Here is a 19,836-nt window from a genome sequence, read left to right on the forward strand (position 1 = left end):
CTGTTCGGCAGCGGTGTGGTGGGCCTCCTCCTCCATGTTGTTCTTGTTGGGGCAGGGGAGAACTTCGGCAGCACCGCAGAACGGTTCGGATAACCCTGGTACCAGCATGCTGTAGTTGACACAGAGTAAGCCATTGGTGTTGGTATGATAGCGCATGTTGTAGAGTGGCACGCCGAACCCATACATCTGACACACCCAACGCAGGAAGTGCACAGCATTGCACGTCCGCGAGAAGTGCTGTGCGCGGGGGTCGTGGGAGGCTGCCCCCACTGACTGGAAGCGCGTGGGTGTGAGAAGAGCCTGGCGGACAGGTGTAGGACCCGGATAGGCGAAGGCGCCCACTTCTTCACGCTCGTCATGTCTGCGCTTGGAGCTGCCAGAGAACCAGTGGGCAGTGATGAAGATTACTCATATAAACCTTACTCATATAAACACCACCTGGATTGGCTTTGACATATTCAGGTGGATTTGGGCATGTCATCCAAAGCACACAGAAGCAATAATCTGTTAATACACCATAATTCTATAATTCCAACCCATCAATAAGAACCCTTAACGGCAATTGAATAGAGAAGGCAGCATACCGTACTGAGTCTGCATTGTCTAGGGTGTTGGAAATTCAGGTTACTGGCCATCATAAATACATTCCGGGTTTACAGTTAATGAGAGGGAGTTTGGTACTCCATCACTACACCTACAAGACAGTCTGTAAGGAGGCCACACTCTAAGTGATGTGAAGGCGTTTACTCCAGACCTTTTTGTGTATTAAATGGGTTTGTTCTAGACCTTTGCTAGCTCTCTAGTGCAGGATCTAATAACGTAATGACAAACAGCTGGCTGAGAAACAAGCAGCCATGGGGCCAGTTACTCATGGTCCCGTTAAATAAGAGGATTCAGAACAAACTGAGCAGTTATTATTGTATAGTTCATCCATTATTGATGTTAATTTCTCAAATTAAAGATGTGGTTTTGCATCTTAATCTCAATGGAATTTTTTTAATTTAAAATGCTCTGAGTTAGACTACAGAGTCAGTACAGCATATGTGTGTGTGTGTACACATGTGCATGTGTGTGTGTGTGTGTGTGTGTGTGTGTACGTGAGCACGAGTGTGTGTGCGTGAGTGTTTGTGCGTGCGTGCATGTGTCTAATTGCGCACAAACGTTTCTTGTGCAATGTAAAAAACAAAGAGCTAGATAGAAAAAGAGAGGGAGATTGATCAAACAAGGAGGGAGGACCTAGCTAAGCTAGGACTGAAGGGAATGACTTCAGGGCAGAGGTGGGTAGATGAATGGCTAAGATGATGGACTGTTGGATGGACTGATGGTGTTCAGTGTAGACCCAAAACAGGGCCTTAAAATCCAGCCTTAGGGGAAACCCACTTAAAGACAGACAGGTGAAGGTTGTAGATCACATACCTACAATGTGCTTCCCTCACTGTCTATCCATCGGTACGTTACCGATACATACCTGTAGATGGATAAACAGATACATATATAACAATACATACCTATAGAGAGATAGATACATACAAACATACAAACGTACATAGATGGACACACAAAGACATAAAGAAGAATTTTAGGTCTACCTTTGATATCGAAGAAATCAAGAATTGTCCTAACTATCACACACACAGGCACTAGGTTAGCTAGCTAACTATTCGACGAAACTGAGTACACAAACGCTATGGTAAAAACCTGTGTAAAAAGACCAAAACCTGAAGTAAATTGTTAACTGGAGATGGTAAATGTCATTAATGCATTATGAGCGAAAGATAAACTTGTATGTCAAATGAGCCAGTATGAAGCATAACTAGCTAGCTAGGTTTACTCTTTAGCTTGCTAGCTAGCTGGTTTTTGTGGCTCGTTTAATGGGGGCGAGTCTGCACGCTAATTAGCTCCTATCACGGCGAGCGTATTATAGCAAAGAAACTAATGTTTGACTATAGGCACAGTCTATATTGTGAGAGACACATTACCCCCAGATATTCAGATATGCTCAAAATGCCCCCCATATAGCGAGGTAATAAATTAAAATATTGCACACACTAGTTGTGTCAGCTGCTGTTGGTGAGACATTTTATGTTATAACACCCACCACTGCTCTCTATTGTCGCACTTAATTTCAGACAATATTACTTTTTTTCTGTGTAAAGTCCCCTTTACTGTCTTGCTGGAAGCTTAATTCTGGACATGGACATGAGTGTGCCAGTGCAGTGGTGACTTCTCTGGGTCAGGATAGTCAGGGTCAACAGGGGTGTGTGAATGCCAAGGTTTTAGGCTTTTGAATTTTCCTGTGCCCATAATTACAATAATTTTCTAATAATTAATCTTTTTTTTTTTCTTTTTTTTTTTTGTGGTAGAGACATGTTAGGCAAGACAGTACAGGTTGTACCCTTACTGCTTTGCTCAGAACTGGCTTTCAAAACACATGTATTTAATTTTTTTAGTTCTAACATGTTGGCTTTACCTGAAGTTCTTCTAACGACACTTCAGTGTGGCAGATTCTCTTCTGACTGGTTATCACTGGGCTACTACACTGAAGTATTCTCATATGCTATCAGTAAATATGCCACTTACTTCTGTGTCACTCCACATGTAAACATGGTTCTCTTTACAGAAAATAGTTTAGTGGTGCAATAGCTTATCCTCTTTCCTGTCAACTTCCATATCACTTCAACTAAGTCAATCAAATCAAAATCAAAATTTATTTGTATAGCGCTTTTTACAACAGTTTTCACAAAGCAGCTTTACAAATGTCCAAGTCCAAGCCTCCAGTGAGCAAGACAAAGGCAACAGTGGCAAGGAAAAACTCCCTAGAACATGAGGAAGAAACCTTGAGAGGAACCAAGACTCAAAGGGGGGCCCATGCTTCTCTGGCCAACAATGGTCACCACAATAATGACAATTTTAAGAGGGAAAAAAAAGCAATTAATATCTAGTCTAACTTTCTAGAGGTCCTAATCTTGTCCCTAAGTACACAGAAAAAAAAACAAACAAACTCAGCAGGATTACATGTATATTTACATTTACAGCATTTAGCAGACGCGCTCATCCAGAACGACTTACAAAAGTGCTTTGTCATTTACTCATAGAATATATCCAAGTTCAGTATAGTAGGTTAGAATTAAACATACCATTGAACTAGAATACTGTGGAATACAGGGATAAATACTGATACCTAGAAGTGCAAAATACATAAGGTCTATCTTAAACGATAAGTGATATAAACAATAAGTGCTAGAGTTTGTATATTTACCCCTAACTATGCATTTCCTTCTAGCACTAAGTGTTTTCTGCAACTTTACTCTTAATGAAAGTGACTTTAATCCATTGTTTAGGCTACATACTCATCAGTTCCTGGTTCTCACAAAATATGCCTTTAATTGTATTGGAAGCTACATGGTCAGTGTAGTATGACTAAGATGTTAAGTCTCATTTCCTCCCTAGATTGGGGAATTGTCAAGAAGGAAGTGCGTGGGAGGTCTAATGATTTCCAGGGTTACGTTCTCAGGAGTGTTACCTCCTGGTAGAGTCTCCCATGGCAACCAGGTCTGGGGTGGAGACTAGACAAACACAAGCCATTAACACCCTTATGATCAAAAGTATGAGAAGTATGAGAGGATCAGCCCAAAGAGACAATGTGGGGGGCTGTGCAGTGCCTGGGCAGTGAAACAGATTATCTCTTAAAGGTTAAATCCCTTAAAGGTCTTAGTCCTGCTCATCCCACATGCTGATGTATGAGTGAAACAGTGCATAGGTGTAGAGACCACATCTTCCTTTTATTTACATATTATACAGATATTTTACTTACAGAGCAGCTCCTCATTGTTTGGCTCAGAAGCTTCTTTTCAATGTCCTCTTTCTCCAGGTACTCCTGCAGTTTAGACATCTCATCTGCCAACCGTCTGAGGGCAGAAGAGACGTGGTGTGAATCTTAGCCTGCTGTTAAAGGCTACAGATATAGTACATCTGTGAGGCTAAAAGCGCTTATTATATGAAGCCTTATAGAGGTCATTTGGAATGATCTCTTTCGATCAACCCTATTGTAACCCTTACAAACTTTCATGAGCTCATTTGAATAACACTACCATAGCCCTTAAGAAATTTCCTAAAAATTTTTAGGATGTTCTGAACAGATTATCTCTTAAAGCTTAAATCCCTTAAAGGTCTTAGTCCTGCTCATCCCACATGCTGATGTGTGAGTGAAACAGTGCATAGGTGTAGAGACCTCGACTTGGCGAGATGCAGGCCTATCCTCGCAGTCTGGTGCTATTCTGTTGCTAGAGAACCTGAACACGCTTCTCCAACAGTACGTTCTTCTGGGCCTGATGACAACGCACACACACATGCACACGCACACACACACACACGGGCACAAATACAGACATACAGATACTATTTAATTTCTTCACATCTGTAGATACACTAGCATAAGTTGATATATACGTTTATGAGTTTGATTATGAGCTGATTTCAACTTGGCACGTACAGAGTATATAATATACATAGAGAGTGCATAGTTTTAACAGATTGAGTGCTACAGATTCTTGTGATGAAAGGTGACAAACCCAGCCATATGAAGAAAACAAGTACTGGGTTAATCCCTTAAAGGTTTAAAGGAGTCTCCCTTAAAGGTCTTAGTCCTGCTCATACTACATGCTGATGTGTGAGTGAAACAGTGCAGAGGTGTAGAGACCTGGACTTGGCGACATGCAGGTCTTTCCTGGCAATTAGTGCTGCATTCTGCTGCAGGAGAACCAGAACATGCTTCACACACACACAGACACACAGACACACACACACACACACACACACACAGGTGCGCACATACAGTGTATGTGCGCAAATATACACAGATACACATTTTGTTTAATTTCTTCACATCTGCAGACTAGAGTAAGATGAGGGTATAGTGTTAAAGCAGGTACTACATAAACAGTATATAGTATATATACAGAGGTTATAGTGTTAAACCAGGTAGTACATACAGAGTATATAGTATATATACAGAGTATATAGTTTTACCAGATGATTGTGCTGATCTTTGATCTCCTGGTTCTTCATCTCCAGCGCCACTTTCAGGCTCATAATGTCCTCCTCTATGGGCTGGTATAACACACACACACGAATCATCACTACAGCCAGTACAATGGAAAGGTGGGAATGTGTACTGAATGTGTACTGCCGCTATAAGTGAAAGATGGAGGTACTGGTGCATGTGTACTGACACTATAAGGGATCTCTACCTGCAGTGACAGTCTGAGCTTCTCAAGTTCTTCCTCCAGAGAGTTCGTCTCCTGTTCACAGGCCATTTTCATATCTGCCAGAGCAAGTATCATTACTGCTGGATATATATAGAACACAGATTGTATATACTGCATAATTACTACTGGATATATAAAATATACTATATATAGTACTATACATATATTAGTATCACTTTTATTGGAGCCTAAAGGCTAACATTCATTATTAGTTATGTTAGTATTATTGCATTTCCATAGTACTTACTCTTGATGGACCTGTTATGCTCCTCCTCCTCCTGCTGTTTCTGCAGGAGCTCTGTCTCCTCCTGCTGCTCGTGTTTCAGCATCTTCTGAAGTACCTGGAGCTCCTTCTGTTTCTGCAACCTCAACTCCTTCAGCTGCTCCAACAAACTGTTCTCCAACTCCTCCTTCTCACGCCGCAAACACTCCAATCGGGCCACAGGCCCCACTACTGACACAGAAACACACACACACACACACACACACACAGAGACAAACAGAAAGAGAGACAGACATATGAAATTAGAAAGTGATATAGTGTAGAAATAAATTGATGTTATTCAGGGACCTCATTTATAAATCTTTGCGGATTCCCAAGTGAAAGTGTGTGTATTCTGCACAAATAACAGGAAATGGCATATACCCCCCCCAAATTAGATTTCTAAAGCCTCGAGTATGAATTTTTGGGAGATAGAGGCGACAATGCAGCGCTAAAGACAAAAAAGGAATTTTAACCGCAGTTATGAGTGGCAGTCATATACACCACTGTGTCGTTTTAGCGTGATTAAAATATGCTACTCACAGGACTGTTACGGATCTTTTGCTTTGACTAGCTAGGTTAGCTAAATCAGCTAGGTTAGCTTGCTAGCTAACTATTCGACGAAACTGAGTATACAAACGCAATGGTAAAAACCTGTGGTAAAAAGACCAAAACCTTAAGTAAATTGTTAACTGTTAAAAATTAGATTTCTAAAGCCTGGATTATGAATTATTGGGAGATAGAGGCGACAATGCAGCGCTAAAGACAAAAAAGGAATTTTAACCGCAGTTATGAGTGGCAGCACCAGCAACCGCAGGTGTGAGCGGCATTATATTTACATTTGCCCTCCACATCCTTTGTGCCTGTATATTCGTCCTCGATGCGTCCAGTACACCATCTCCAGAAACGCCTCATTTTTTCTCTGTCCTCTTCAGTGTCTTTCCACAGACTGATTTGTATAGGTGTTCATGGGATTCCCCTCACATTTGACATCAGGCCACAGGACATATGGGGTTCTAAAGTTCCAAGAGTGTAGATGAGTTGTTTTTCTTTGAATTTCCTAATTTCATTGCTGCCATAGCTACAACTGGCAATGCAAACAGACGTGTCATTAATGCAGTGACTCTACCTCAACCTGGATTGATTAACCATGTACGGCTCACCGGAGACTGTGATACATATAAAATCCCAAAGTGTACTTAATCCTGAGCAAAATCTAACTAGCCTCATTACTGCTGAACTATGAGGGGCCATTTAGGGAGAAATCAGGGAAACACTACTTGTACATACATATGAAACATTTTCACATAAATAGCCTACTACTTACATTTGTGTATAATAATTTAAACTTGCATATACACGCACTTGCCCACTCAATCCCTGGTGCGTAAACAGAGTTGCACTATGCTTATGTTGGTATGGGGGTGTCTGTGTGTATATAACAATTTTCTGGGCGCCCGGAAGTCATTTCATTGTAACTTCAAGGCAGATATTTAACATGTGTACAGTGCGTATAATAGACAGAGGAAGACTGTTGAACTATTAATATTAGGACAGTTATTGACATTTGTGTAATAAGTAGTGCTTCTCTTAATGACAAATGTAACTGTTTTCCCATATAGAATTGTGTGCTTTATATTGTTTGGAAGAACTTTTTCTTCTCATTTAGAAATATGTTCACTAAGTGCTCAGATTGTCTTATTATTTATTATGCTCAGTCTCAGCATTTTTGGCAGATTTCACCACGTTATTACGAACGTGGATACGTTATCTTATAATTATAAACAGTGTGAGATGTGAAGCTAAGCGTATCACGTGCAGAATTTCTAACGATAGCCTGTTTTGTATAGCCTGGCTAACTGACCAATCAGTGAAATTAAATGTGGTTGCTGAGCTTGTTGCAGCTGGCTCAATTTAATTTGATTTCATTGTGTTTAATTTTAAACTCAGCTGCGTGCCATGAGACACAAGTTAATCTGAGCAAATTTTTTTTCTAGCTGCAAGCTAACGCCGACTTAACCTAGCCATGTTTTACAGTTAGCTTGAAATAATTGAGGTTCATCGCTAGAGGGTGCTGTTCACTTTTTTTCTTTTTTCTTTTTGTATTATTGATCAGGAAAAAACTATAAAATAGATGAGGTGGACGTTTTCCATGTATGATATGGAATTTGAGTATATGAGTGAATGTTACAATGTAACTGTGTAAGAATTTGTGGATAAGATTATTATGAGATTATTTATAATCAAACGACTACATTATACAACCACATCTTCCTTTTATTTACATATTATACAGATATTTTATTTACAGAGCAGCTCCTCATTGGTTCAGCTCAGAAGTTTCTTTTTGATGTCCTCTTTCTCCAGGTACTCCTGCAGAATTTGTAGATAAGATTATTATGAGATTATTTATAATCAAACGACTACACTATACAACCACATCTTCCTTTTATTTACATATTATACAGATATTTACAGATATTTATATTTTACTTACAGAGCAGCTCCTCATTGTTTGGCTCAGAAGCTTCTTTTCAATGTCCTCTTTCTCCAGGTACTCCTGCAGTTTAGACATCTCATCTGCCAACCGTCTGAGGGCAGAAGAGACGTGGTGTGAATCTTAGCCTGCTGTTAAAGGCTACAGATATAGTACATCTGTGAGGCTAAAAGCGCTTATTATATGAAGCCTTATAGAGGTCATTTGGAATGATCTCTTTCGATCAACCCTATTGTAACCCTTACAAACTTTCATGAGCTCATTTGAATAACACTACCATAGCCCTTAAGAAATTTCCTAAAAATTTTTAGGATGTTCTGAACAGATTATCTCTTAAAGCTTAAATCCCTTAAAGGTCTTAGTCCTGCTCATCCCACATGCTGATGTGTGAGTGAAACAGTGCATAGGTGTAGAGACCTCGACTTGGCGAGATGCAGGCCTATCCTCGCAGTCTGGTGCTATTCTGTTGCTAGAGAACCTGAACACGCTTCTCCAACAGTACGTTCTTCTGGGCCTGATGACAACGCACACACACATGCACACGCACACACACACACACGGGCACAAATACAGACATACAGATACTATTTAATTTCTTCACATCTGTAGATACACTAGCATAAGTTGATATATACGTTTATGAGTTTGATTATGAGCTGATTTCAACTTGGCACGTACAGAGTATATAATATACATAGAGAGTGCATAGTTTTAACAGATTGAGTGCTACAGATTCTTGTGATGAAAGGTGACAAACCCAGCCATATGAAGAAAACAAGTACTGGGTTAATCCCTTAAAGGTTTAAAGGAGTCTCCCTTAAAGGTCTTAGTCCTGCTCATACTACATGCTGATGTGTGAGTGAAACAGTGCAGAGGTGTAGAGACCTGGACTTGGCGACATGCAGGTCTTTCCTGGCAATTAGTGCTGCATTCTGCTGCAGGAGAACCAGAACATGCTTCACACACACACAGACACACAGACACACACACACACACACACACAGGTGCGCACATACAGTGTATGTGCGCAAATATACACAGATACACATTTTGTTTAATTTCTTCACATCTGCAGACTAGAGTAAGATGAGGGTATAGTGTTAAAGCAGGTACTACATAAACAGTATATAGTATATATACAGAGGTTATAGTGTTAAACCAGGTAGTACATACAGAGTATATAGTATATATACAGAGTATATAGTTTTACCAGATGATTGTGCTGATCTTTGATCTCCTGGTTCTTCATCTCCAGCGCCACTTTCAGGCTCATAATGTCCTCCTCTATGGGCTGGTATAACACACACACACGAATCATCACTACAGCCAGTACAATGGAAAGGTGGGAATGTGTACTGAATGTGTACTGCCGCTATAAGTGAAAGATGGAGGTACTGGTGCATGTGTACTGACACTATAAGGGATCTCTACCTGCAGTGACAGTCTGAGCTTCTCAAGTTCTTCCTCCAGAGAGTTCGTCTCCTGTTCACAGGCCATTTTCATATCTGCCAGAGCAAGTATCATTACTGCTGGATATATATAGAACACAGATTGTATATACTGCATAATTACTACTGGATATATAAAATATACTATATATAGTACTATACATATATTAGTATCACTTTTATTGGAGCCTAAAGGCTAACATTCATTATTAGTTATGTTAGTATTATTGCATTTCCATAGTACTTACTCTTGATGGACCTGTTATGCTCCTCCTCCTCCTGCTGTTTCTGCAGGAGCTCTGTCTCCTCCTGCTGCTCGTGTTTCAGCATCTTCTGAAGTACCTGGAGCTCCTTCTGTTTCTGCAACCTCAACTCCTTCAGCTGCTCCAACAAACTGTTCTCCAACTCCTCCTTCTCACGCCGCAAACACTCCAATCGGGCCACAGGCCCCACTACTGACACAGAAACACACACACACACACACACACACAGAGACAAACAGAAAGAGAGACAGACATATGAAATTAGAAAGTGATATAGTGTAGAAATAAATTGATGTTATTCAGGGACCTCATTTATAAATCTTTGCGGATTCCCAAGTGAAAGTGTGTGTATTCTGCACAAATAACAGGAAATGGCATATACCCCCCCCCCCCCAAAAAATTAGATTTCTAAAGCCTCGAGTATGAATTTTTGGGAGATAGAGGCGACAATGCAGCGCTAAAGACAAAAAAGGAATTTTAACCGCAGTTATGAGTGGCAGTCATATACACCACTGTGTCGTTTTAGCGTGATTAAAATATGCTACTCACAGGACTGTTACGGATCTTTTGCTTTGACTAGCTAGGTTAGCTAAATCAGCTAGGTTAGCTTGCTAGCTAACTATTCGACGAAACTGAGTATACAAACGCAATGGTAAAAACCTGTGGTAAAAAGACCAAAACCTTAAGTAAATTGTTAACTGTTAAAAATTAGATTTCTAAAGCCTGGATTATGAATTATTGGGAGATAGAGGCGACAATGCAGCGCTAAAGACAAAAAAGGAATTTTAACCGCAGTTATGAGTGGCAGCACCAGCAACCGCAGGTGTGAGCGGCATTATATTTACATTTACCCTCCACATCCTTTGTGCCTGTATATTCGTCCTCGATGCGTCCAGTACACCATCTCCAGAAACGCCTCATTTTTTCTCTGTCCTCTTCAGTGTCTTTCCACAGACTGATTTGTATAGGTGTTCATGGGATTCCCCTCACATTTGACATCAGGCCACAGGACATATGGGGTTCTAAAGTTCCAAGAGTGTAGATGAGTTGTTTTTCTTTGAATTTCCTAATTTCATTGCTGCCATAGCTACAACTGGCAATGCAAACAGACGTGTCATTAATGCAGTGACTCTACCTCAACCTGGATTGATTAACCATGTACGGCTCACCGGAGACTGTGATACATATAAAATCCCAAAGTGTACTTAATCCTGAGCAAAATCTAACTAGCCTCATTACTGCTGAACTATGAGGGGCCATTTAGGGAGAAATCAGGGAAACACTACTTGTACATACATATGAAACATTTTCACATAAATAGCCTACTACTTACATTTGTGTATAATAATTTAAACTTGCATATACATGCACTTACTTACACTGTAGCTTAACTCACCGAAAAGCAACACTGTTCTGTCCTGAGTTTAGAAACTTCCATTTTTTGTGGTTACCTGTAATTCATTTAAGAAGTACACGATGTCAATAGCAGTGAGTCGATTGATGTGTATAGCGATTGGAGAGCGAAAGAACAAGGAGTTATAGTTCATTGTATCTGTGCGAGTCCAGTTGTCTGCATGCCATTTGAAAGTGTTACGAGTATGTATATCTTATTTTATTGTTATTTGTAATCACAGATTATTTTGTGGATAACAATTCTCTGTGAAATTTGGTGCATTGTGTATTTCGGTACGAGTTGTGCCGGGTGTGTTGCTGATTGTCTTGATGGGTTTAATCTCACCTTTCCTCATGACGTCAGTAAACCTGTGGACAAGAACTGATCTTTTTCAGTTTTGCTGTCAGAAGAACGTTTCTCTGCCTGTCAATTTGTGTATCGTACATGTACAGAGAACAGAACTTCTACAGCCAAGGCAAGAACAGAAGCATTGCTGAAGCAGAAACGCTAGAAGCTTACTTGCAAGTTAAGCTTAAATTCTGTTTCCTTGAAAACCACACAACGTACTGAACAGTATGTGATAGAGCAGGCAATAGCACAAGCGACAGAACTCCATTTAAGAAAGGATGGTGTTTCAGCAAAACCAGAAACAACCTCTAGCAACAGGTTTCCACCTTCAGCTTTCAAACCTAAAGCCAATTTCAAATCAACACTACTTCCCATTTTAACTCACAGCACCCTTTTCTTGGTGAAGATGGATAAGTCCATGAACCGCATGGAGTTAGGTTTGAGAACAACTATGCCCTGCCAATGCAATATTTCACGCCCCAAAATGGCATCCTACTCCCTCATTCAATCCCATGTTTTCAAACACCCATGATAGCAACACAGACGTGAATGACTTTGAGATATCTTACTCATTGTTAGCTTGTGGCTACAGGTTTATTTCAATTTAATGACAAACCTCAGAACTACAGAGCCTGGAAAGATTCCTTTCAGACTGCTACCAGTGGTTTAAAAGTGGTTTAAATCTACCGCCAAATGAGGAGATGGATTATCTTCTCAAGTGGTTAGGCAAAGAGTCAGCAGACCATGTTGAACAGACAAGAGCAATACACATCAATCATCCAGAAGCAGGACTGGCTATGATATGGAACAGACTGAAACAATCTTATGGCTCAGCAGAAGCAATAGAAGATGCTATGTTCGATTGCATTGATGCCTTTTTTCTAAATTAACAAAGTTGAGTGATCTGCTACTGGAACTACAGTCAGCCAAGGCTGAAGGTGACTTGCCTGACCTCTCTTTTCTCAACACCACAAGAGGTGTAAACCTCAATGTACAGAAGCTTGTGTTTAAGAGGACCAAAGAGAATAATAAGATGGCTCTTTCAATCCAGGATGCATGCTTCATGAAAATAATGAACGAAGGACTACAGAAAAATTCAAACAATAGTTGGACCGTTACCCTTTAAATGTCCACGGCAACGGCTCCCGAACCACAGGCCTCAAGCACTTGAAGCATCTCATGTCTCTCGGGCACATTGTGACTTAGATCATCAGACCACTGTTACGGCCTTGACTAGGCAGCAAAGCTGTACAGGAGTGATGAGAAAACCAGACAACAGAAGTGAATGTAGAAAGAAGGGAAACACAAGGAAAGACCATGGTAGTTTAAATGTTGCTGGTGTATTATACCACACACACACACACACACACACACACACCCACATCCACACCCACCCCTCTGGGAAAAAAAATGAGACCACTACAAAATTATCAGTTTCTCTAATTTTACAATTGATGGGTATATGTTTGACCAGACTGAGCAGATGTGTTTTATTCTATAAACTACTAGCAACATTTCTTCCAAAATCCAGATAAAAATATTGTTTTAGAGCATGTTTTTATGAAAATGACTAATGATCAAAATAACAAAACACTTACAGAAATTTCAGACCACAAATGTGATTTGAGTATGTGTCACTAAGAACAGCTGGTATATAAAAAACGTAAAGACTTTTTAAGTTGCTTTTCAGTTCATTTAAATCATTAGTCAAGCTAATCAAACCCAACCAAGAGAGAATCCAACACTACCTGCACTCAGATGAGCTACAGGTCTCTCCAGGTTTGTCCTCAATTAAACCTCTATTAAAACTGTTAAGTGTAGTGTATTTTAAGTGTGACAGTGTAACCACTGTCTTTGGTGAAACGGGGAAGACTGTAGTCTTCCTTTATTGTGCAGACACCTGCATAGTCCTTTTTGTGAGACTGTATTATTTGACAAAATACTGCCGCAATCATCATCATCACCGCCTCTGTGAGTGAGTGTGTTGGTGAGAGAGTGTGTTGCCACCTCCATGCCATAGTTGCTTTGTGGGTTTAGCACCAAGGGGATGTCTCTCCACATGTTGGTCATGGGGTCACAGGCCTCTACGCTCTGAAAGTGATCAGCACTATCAAACCCACGCACCTACAAATGCAGAAAAGAGGAGAGAGATTCATCTGGATGTGTTACTTTGGGGATGAAGTTACATCCATTACTTCACATCTGGGAACTGCAGATCCTGTTATGGTTGGTAAATTCTGCAGTCTTGACAATAGCAGACATTTTGCATATCCTTCACTGGTAAAAACTGTAGCGTGTGTGATTGAGGTCCGTTACTGTGCATTACACAAACATACGCTAAGCATGTGTGTGTGTGTGTACAGTTGTGGCCAAAAGTTTTGAGATTGACAAATTTTGGGTTTCACAAGTTTTTAGATCCTTTGGTCAGATGTTTATATGGCACAGTGAAGTAATTTCATAATATTTTTTTACTTTTTATTGACAAATACATCCAGTTTAAGCAGACTTAATATTTACAATGTTGACCCTTCTGCAATTCACCTTGGCATGCTGGATATCAGCTTCTGGGCAAAGTCTTAACTGATGGCAACTCAATCTTGCCTAATCAGTGCTTGAAGTTGATCAATTTTTGTTTTTCTACCATCTTTTGAGGAGAGACCACAGGTTCTCAATGGGATTGAGATCTGGGGAGATCTGGCCATGGACCAAAAATGTCAATGTTTTGTTCACCGAGCCACTTGGTTATCATCATTTTGCCCTTGTGACATGGTGCTCCGTCATGCTGGAAAAAGCATCCCACTAGCAAGTCTGGGTTTGACATCCTAAGACGGCGGCTTCGTAGCTAGCAAGCTATAGCGCCAACTAGCTACTGCAACTCTGCATTTCCATACAATTATGTCGCTATTAACAAGATAGCGAAGATTAATTAGCTACTTTGTTTCATTCTTTGGAAAGGTGCCATTTATAGTGATATAGATGGCTACTTATGTGGTGTTGCTTAAACGTATAGGTTTGATGGTATAGATTGACTTTTGCTAGCTGATATAGAGCTAACTAGCGAGTTAATAGAAATAGCTAGCTAGCAGCAAACGTTCGCCATTCGCGATCACAAAACCAGGTACAACTAGGAAACTCATTGCGCTGCATTCGTTGCCCGAACAGTTAAATTTCTGACAGTGATTTGACATCGTTACTTACTTAATACTTTTGTTGTTTTTATTAATTTAACTGGTGGAGTTTCTGTCAGCCGCGACCCTCATGTTTCTCCAGTGGTGGTGTTCATCTCTGCCCATCTGAATTATTGCATTTAACTACTTGTTGTTTCACGTTGACATTTTTTTTTTTATCGGGGACACTGCGTGTATATAAGCAGATATGATTTCTTTTCCGCCGTCTGTTTCCATCTTCTTGTTGTCCATGATTTTTCTTCAAAAGAGTGGACATCTTCCAGTTAGCTAGACTCTCTCTCCAGATACCGTTTTAGACAGATAAACGTCGGCTGGCCCTAAATGATGGCTTTGGCTCAACGTCCACGATAAAGCGTCAAACTATTGGCTGTGGAAAAACAACCAGTTTAAGACAAGACATGGAGTGCGCAAAGATACCACAGAGCACCACGAAAGAGCTTAAACGTACCGCTTGTCTAAACAGACTTTTGGGGGATATGAATAAGCATAAAACGATCAAGTAAGACATGAAAATTACCGTTGCCAGATTGAAGGAAAACTGATATTCAAGTAAATTATATTCAAAGGTATTTTCAATGCGGACATCACCCCTGTGTGGTGATCTGTGTTAAAAAAAAATAATAATAATAAAAAAAAAAAAATATATATATATATATATACACACACACACACACACACACACACACACACACACATATATATATATATATATATATATATATATGTGTGTGTGTGTGTGTGTGTGTGTGTGTGTGTGTGTGTGTGTGTATAGGCTCATAAAAAGAATAACTGGAGTAAATTATACTGGATGTGGAAGCATGTTCTGGTTCTCCTGCAGAAGAATGCGGCACTAATTGTGAGGAAAGACCTGCATGTCGCCAAGTCCATGTCTCTACACCTCTGCACTGTTTCACTCACACATCAGCATGTAGTAAGAGCAGGACTAAGACATTTAAGGGAGACTCCTTTAAACCTTTAAGGGATTAACCCAGTACTTGTTTTCTTCATATGGCTGGGTTTGTCACCTTTCATCACAAGAATCTGTAGCACTCAATCTGGTAAAACTATGCACTCTCTATGTATACTATATACTCTGTACGTGTCGAGTTGAAATCAGCTCATAATCAAACGCATAAACATATATATCAACTTATGCTAGTGTATCTACAGATGTGAAGAAATTAAACAGTGTCTGTATGTATCTGTATGTCTGTATGTGTGCCCGTGTGTGTGTGTGTGTGTGTGTGTACATTGTCATCAGGCCCAGAAGAACGTACTGTTGGAGAAGCGTGATCAGGTTCTCTAACAAAAGAATAGCACCAGACTGCGAGGATAGGCCTGCATCTCGGCAAGTCCAGGTCTCTACACCTATGCACTGTTTCACTCACACATCACTGATTCACTCACACCTATGCACTGTTTCACTCACACATCAGGACTAAGACCTTCAGAAGATTTAACCTTTAAGAGATAATGACCTCTATAAGGTCCAAATGACCTCTATAAAGCTTCATATAATAAACGCTGTTAGCATCACAGATGTACTATATCTGTAGCCTTTAACAGCAGGCTACGCTTCACACCACGTCTCTTCTGCTCTCAGGCGGTTGGCAGATGAGATGCCTAAACTGCAGGAGTACCTGGAGAAAGAGGACATTGAAAAGAAGCTTCTGAGGCAAACCAATGAGGAGCTGCTCTGTAAGTAAAAAATAAATATCTGTAAATATCTGTATAATATGTAAATAAAAGGAAGATGTGGTTGTATAGTGTAGTCGTTTGATTATAAATAATCTCATAATAATCTTATCCACAAATTCTTATACATTTACATAGTAACATTCACTCATATACTCAAATTCCATATCATACATAGAAAACGTCCACCTCATCTATTTTATAGTTTTTTCCTGATCAATAATAGAAAAAGAAAAAAGAAAAAAATGAACAGCACCCTCTAGCGATTAACCTCAATTATTTCAAGCTAACTGTAAAACATGGCTAGGTTAAGTCGGCGTTAGCTTGCAGCTAGAACAAAAAATGCTCAGATTAATTTGTGTCTCATGGCACGCGGCTGAGTTTAAGATTAAACACAATGAAATCAAATTAAATTGTCCCAGCTGCAACAAGCTCAACAACCACATTTAATTTCACTGATTGGTCAGTTAGCCCGGCTATACAAAACAGGCTATTGTTAGAAATTCTGTACATGTGATTCGCTTAGCTTCACATCTCACACTGCTTATAATTATAAGATAACGTATCCACGTTCGTAATAACGTGGTGAAATCTGCCAAAAATGCTGAGACTGAGCATAATAAATAATAAGACAATCTGAGCACTTAGTGAACATATTTCTAAATGAGAAGAAAAAGTTCTTCCAAACAATATAAACCACACAATTCTATATGGGAAAACAGTTACATTTGTCATTAAGAGAAGCACTACTTATTACACAAATGTCAATAACTGTCCTAATATTAATAGTTCAACAGTCTTCCTATGTATGTACAAGTATGTACAAGTAGTGTTTCCCTGATTTCTCCCTAAATGGCCCCTCATAGTTCAGCAGTAATGAGGCTAGTTAGATTTTGCTCAGAATGAAGTACACTTTGGGATGTTATATGTATCACAGTCTCCGGTGAGCCGTACATGGTTAATCAAGCCATGTTGAGGTAGAGTCACTGCATTAATGACACGTCTGTTTGCATTGCCAGTTGTTGCTATGGCAGCAATGAAATTAGGAAATTCAAAGAAAAACAACTCATCTATACTCTTGGAACTTTAGAACCCCATATGTCCTGTGGCCTGATGTCAAATGTGAGGGGAATCCCATGAACACCTTTATAAATCAGTCTGTGGAAAGACACTGAAGAGGACAGGAAAAATGAGGCGTTTCTGGAGATGGTGTGCTGGACGAATACACAGACACAAAGGATGTGGAGGTTAAATGTAAATATAATGCCACTCACACCTGTGGTTGCTGGTGCTGCCACTCATAACTGTGGTTAAAATTCCTTTTTTGTCTTTAGAGCTGCATTGTCAACTCTAACTCCCAATAATTCATACTCGAGGCTTTAGAAATCAAATTTTTTGGGGGGTATATGCCATTTCCTGTTATTTGTGCAAAATACACACACTTTCACTGTGGAATCCACAAAGCTTTATAAATGAGGTCCCTGAATAACATCAATCTATTTCTACACTATATCACTTTCTAATTTCATATGTCTGTCTCTCTTTCTGTTTGTCTCTGTGTGTGTGTATGTGTGTGTGTGTGTGTGTGGTTCTGTGTCAGTAGTGGGGCCTGTGGCCCGATTGGAGTGTTTGCGGCGTGAGAAGGAGGAGTTGGAGAACAGTTTATTGGAGCAGCTGAAGGAGTTGAGGTTGCAGAAGCAGAAGGAGCTCCAGGTTCTTCAGCAGATGCTGAAACACGAGCTGCAGGAGGAGACAGAGCTCCTGCAGAAACAGCAGGAGGAGGAGGAGCATAACAGGTCCATCAAGAGTAAGTACTATGGAAATACAATAATACTAACATAACTAATAATGAATGTTAGCCTTTAGGCTCCAATAAAAGTGATACTAATATATGTATAGTACTATATATAGTATATTTTATATATCCAGTAGTAATTATGCAGGATGTACAATCTGTGTTCTATATATATCCAGCAGTAATGATACTTGCTCTGGCAGATATGAAAATGGCCGGTGAACAGGAGAAGAAATCTCTGGAGAAAGAACTTGAGAAGCTCAGACTGTCACTGCAGGTAGAGATCCCTTATAGTGTCAGTACACATCCACCAGTACCTCCACCTTTCACTTATAGCTGCAGTACACATTCAGTACACATTCCCACCTTTCCATTGTACTGGCTGTAGTGATGATTCGTGTATGTGTGTATGTGTGTGTGTGTGTATGTGTGTGTGTGTGTGTGTGTGTGTGTGTGTGTGTGTGTGTGTGTGTGTGTGTTTGTTTGTGTGTGAGTTTGCGTTTGCGTGCGTTTGCGTGTGTTTGTGTGTGTGTTATACCAGCCCATAGAGGAGGACATTATGAGTCTGAAAGTGGCGCTGGAGATGAAGAACCAGGAGATCAAAGATCAGCATGTTCATCTGGTAAAACTATATACTCTGTGTATATATACTATATACTCTATATGTAGTACCTGGTTTAATACTATATCCTCTGTATATATGCTATATATTGTTTATGTAGTGCCTAGTTTAACACTATACCCTCAACTTACTCTAGTCTGCAGATGTGAAGCTCTGTCTGGTCTGTCATTGTCAAGTTTGCTGACAACACCGTTGTCATGGGCCTGATTTCGGACAACGATGAGAGGGCCTACCTGCCGGAGATTAAACACCTGGAAAAGTGGTGCCAGGAAAATAATCTCCTCCTAAACGTCAGTAAGACAAAGGAGCTGATCGTGGATTGCAGCAAAAAGCAGGAGCGGCACTACCAACCTGTGAGGATCAGTGGAACCACGGTGGAGAGAGTAGATAGTTTCAGGTACCTTGGTGTTCACATCTCGCAGGACCTGTCCCGGTCCCGCCATACCAACTCCTTGGCAAAGAAGGCTCGTCAGCGTCTTTACCACCTCAGACGTCTAAGAGACTTCAGACTGCCCTCCAAGGTACTGCGGAACTTCTACACCTGCACTATCGAGAGCATCCTCACGGGGAACATCACAGTCTGGTTTGGGAACAGCACCAAGCAGGACAGACAAACACTCCAAAGGGTAGTGCGTTCAGCAGAGCGCATCACTCATACGGAACCACCTGCACTATCGAGAGCATCCTCACGGGGAACATCCTCACGGGGAATACAGCCTGGTTTGAGAATGGAGGGTGGTGCATTCAGCAGAGCGCATCATTCCTACGGAACTTCCTAACCTGCAGACTATCTATCACAAGCGGTGCCAAAGCAAAGCCAGGGAGATTGTGAGGGACCCCACCCATCCCAACAATAGGCTCTTCTCTCTGTTGAGATACCTACAGATACATACCTGCAGATAGATAAATACATAGATACATACTTAACGATACATACTTGTAGATGGATAGAAAGATAAATACATAACTATACATACCTATAGAGAGATAGATAGATACATATCTACCGATATATACCTGTTGATAGATAAAAACACATACATACTTACCAATACATA

General features: G+C 40.3%; 1 protein-coding gene across 1 annotated transcript in view; it reads right to left on the reverse strand.

Moving 5' to 3' along the window:
* Positions 1–102: 102 nt before the first annotated feature.
* LOC118240440 overlaps positions 103–19,836 on the reverse strand; it is a gene marked incomplete at its 3' end in the record, with an annotated part of 77,610 nt that continues 57,876 nt past the window's right edge. The window contains exon 7 of the mRNA XM_035520866.1: positions 103–373. Within this exon, the coding sequence (XP_035376759.1) occupies positions 103–373 (271 nt within the window). The remainder of the gene's footprint in view (positions 374–19,836) is intronic.

The sequence above is a fragment of the Electrophorus electricus genome, chromosome 21 (assembly GCF_013358815.1).
Source record: "Electrophorus electricus isolate fEleEle1 chromosome 21, fEleEle1.pri, whole genome shotgun sequence".
In the NCBI taxonomy this organism is placed as follows: Eukaryota; Metazoa; Chordata; class Actinopteri; order Gymnotiformes; family Gymnotidae; genus Electrophorus; species Electrophorus electricus.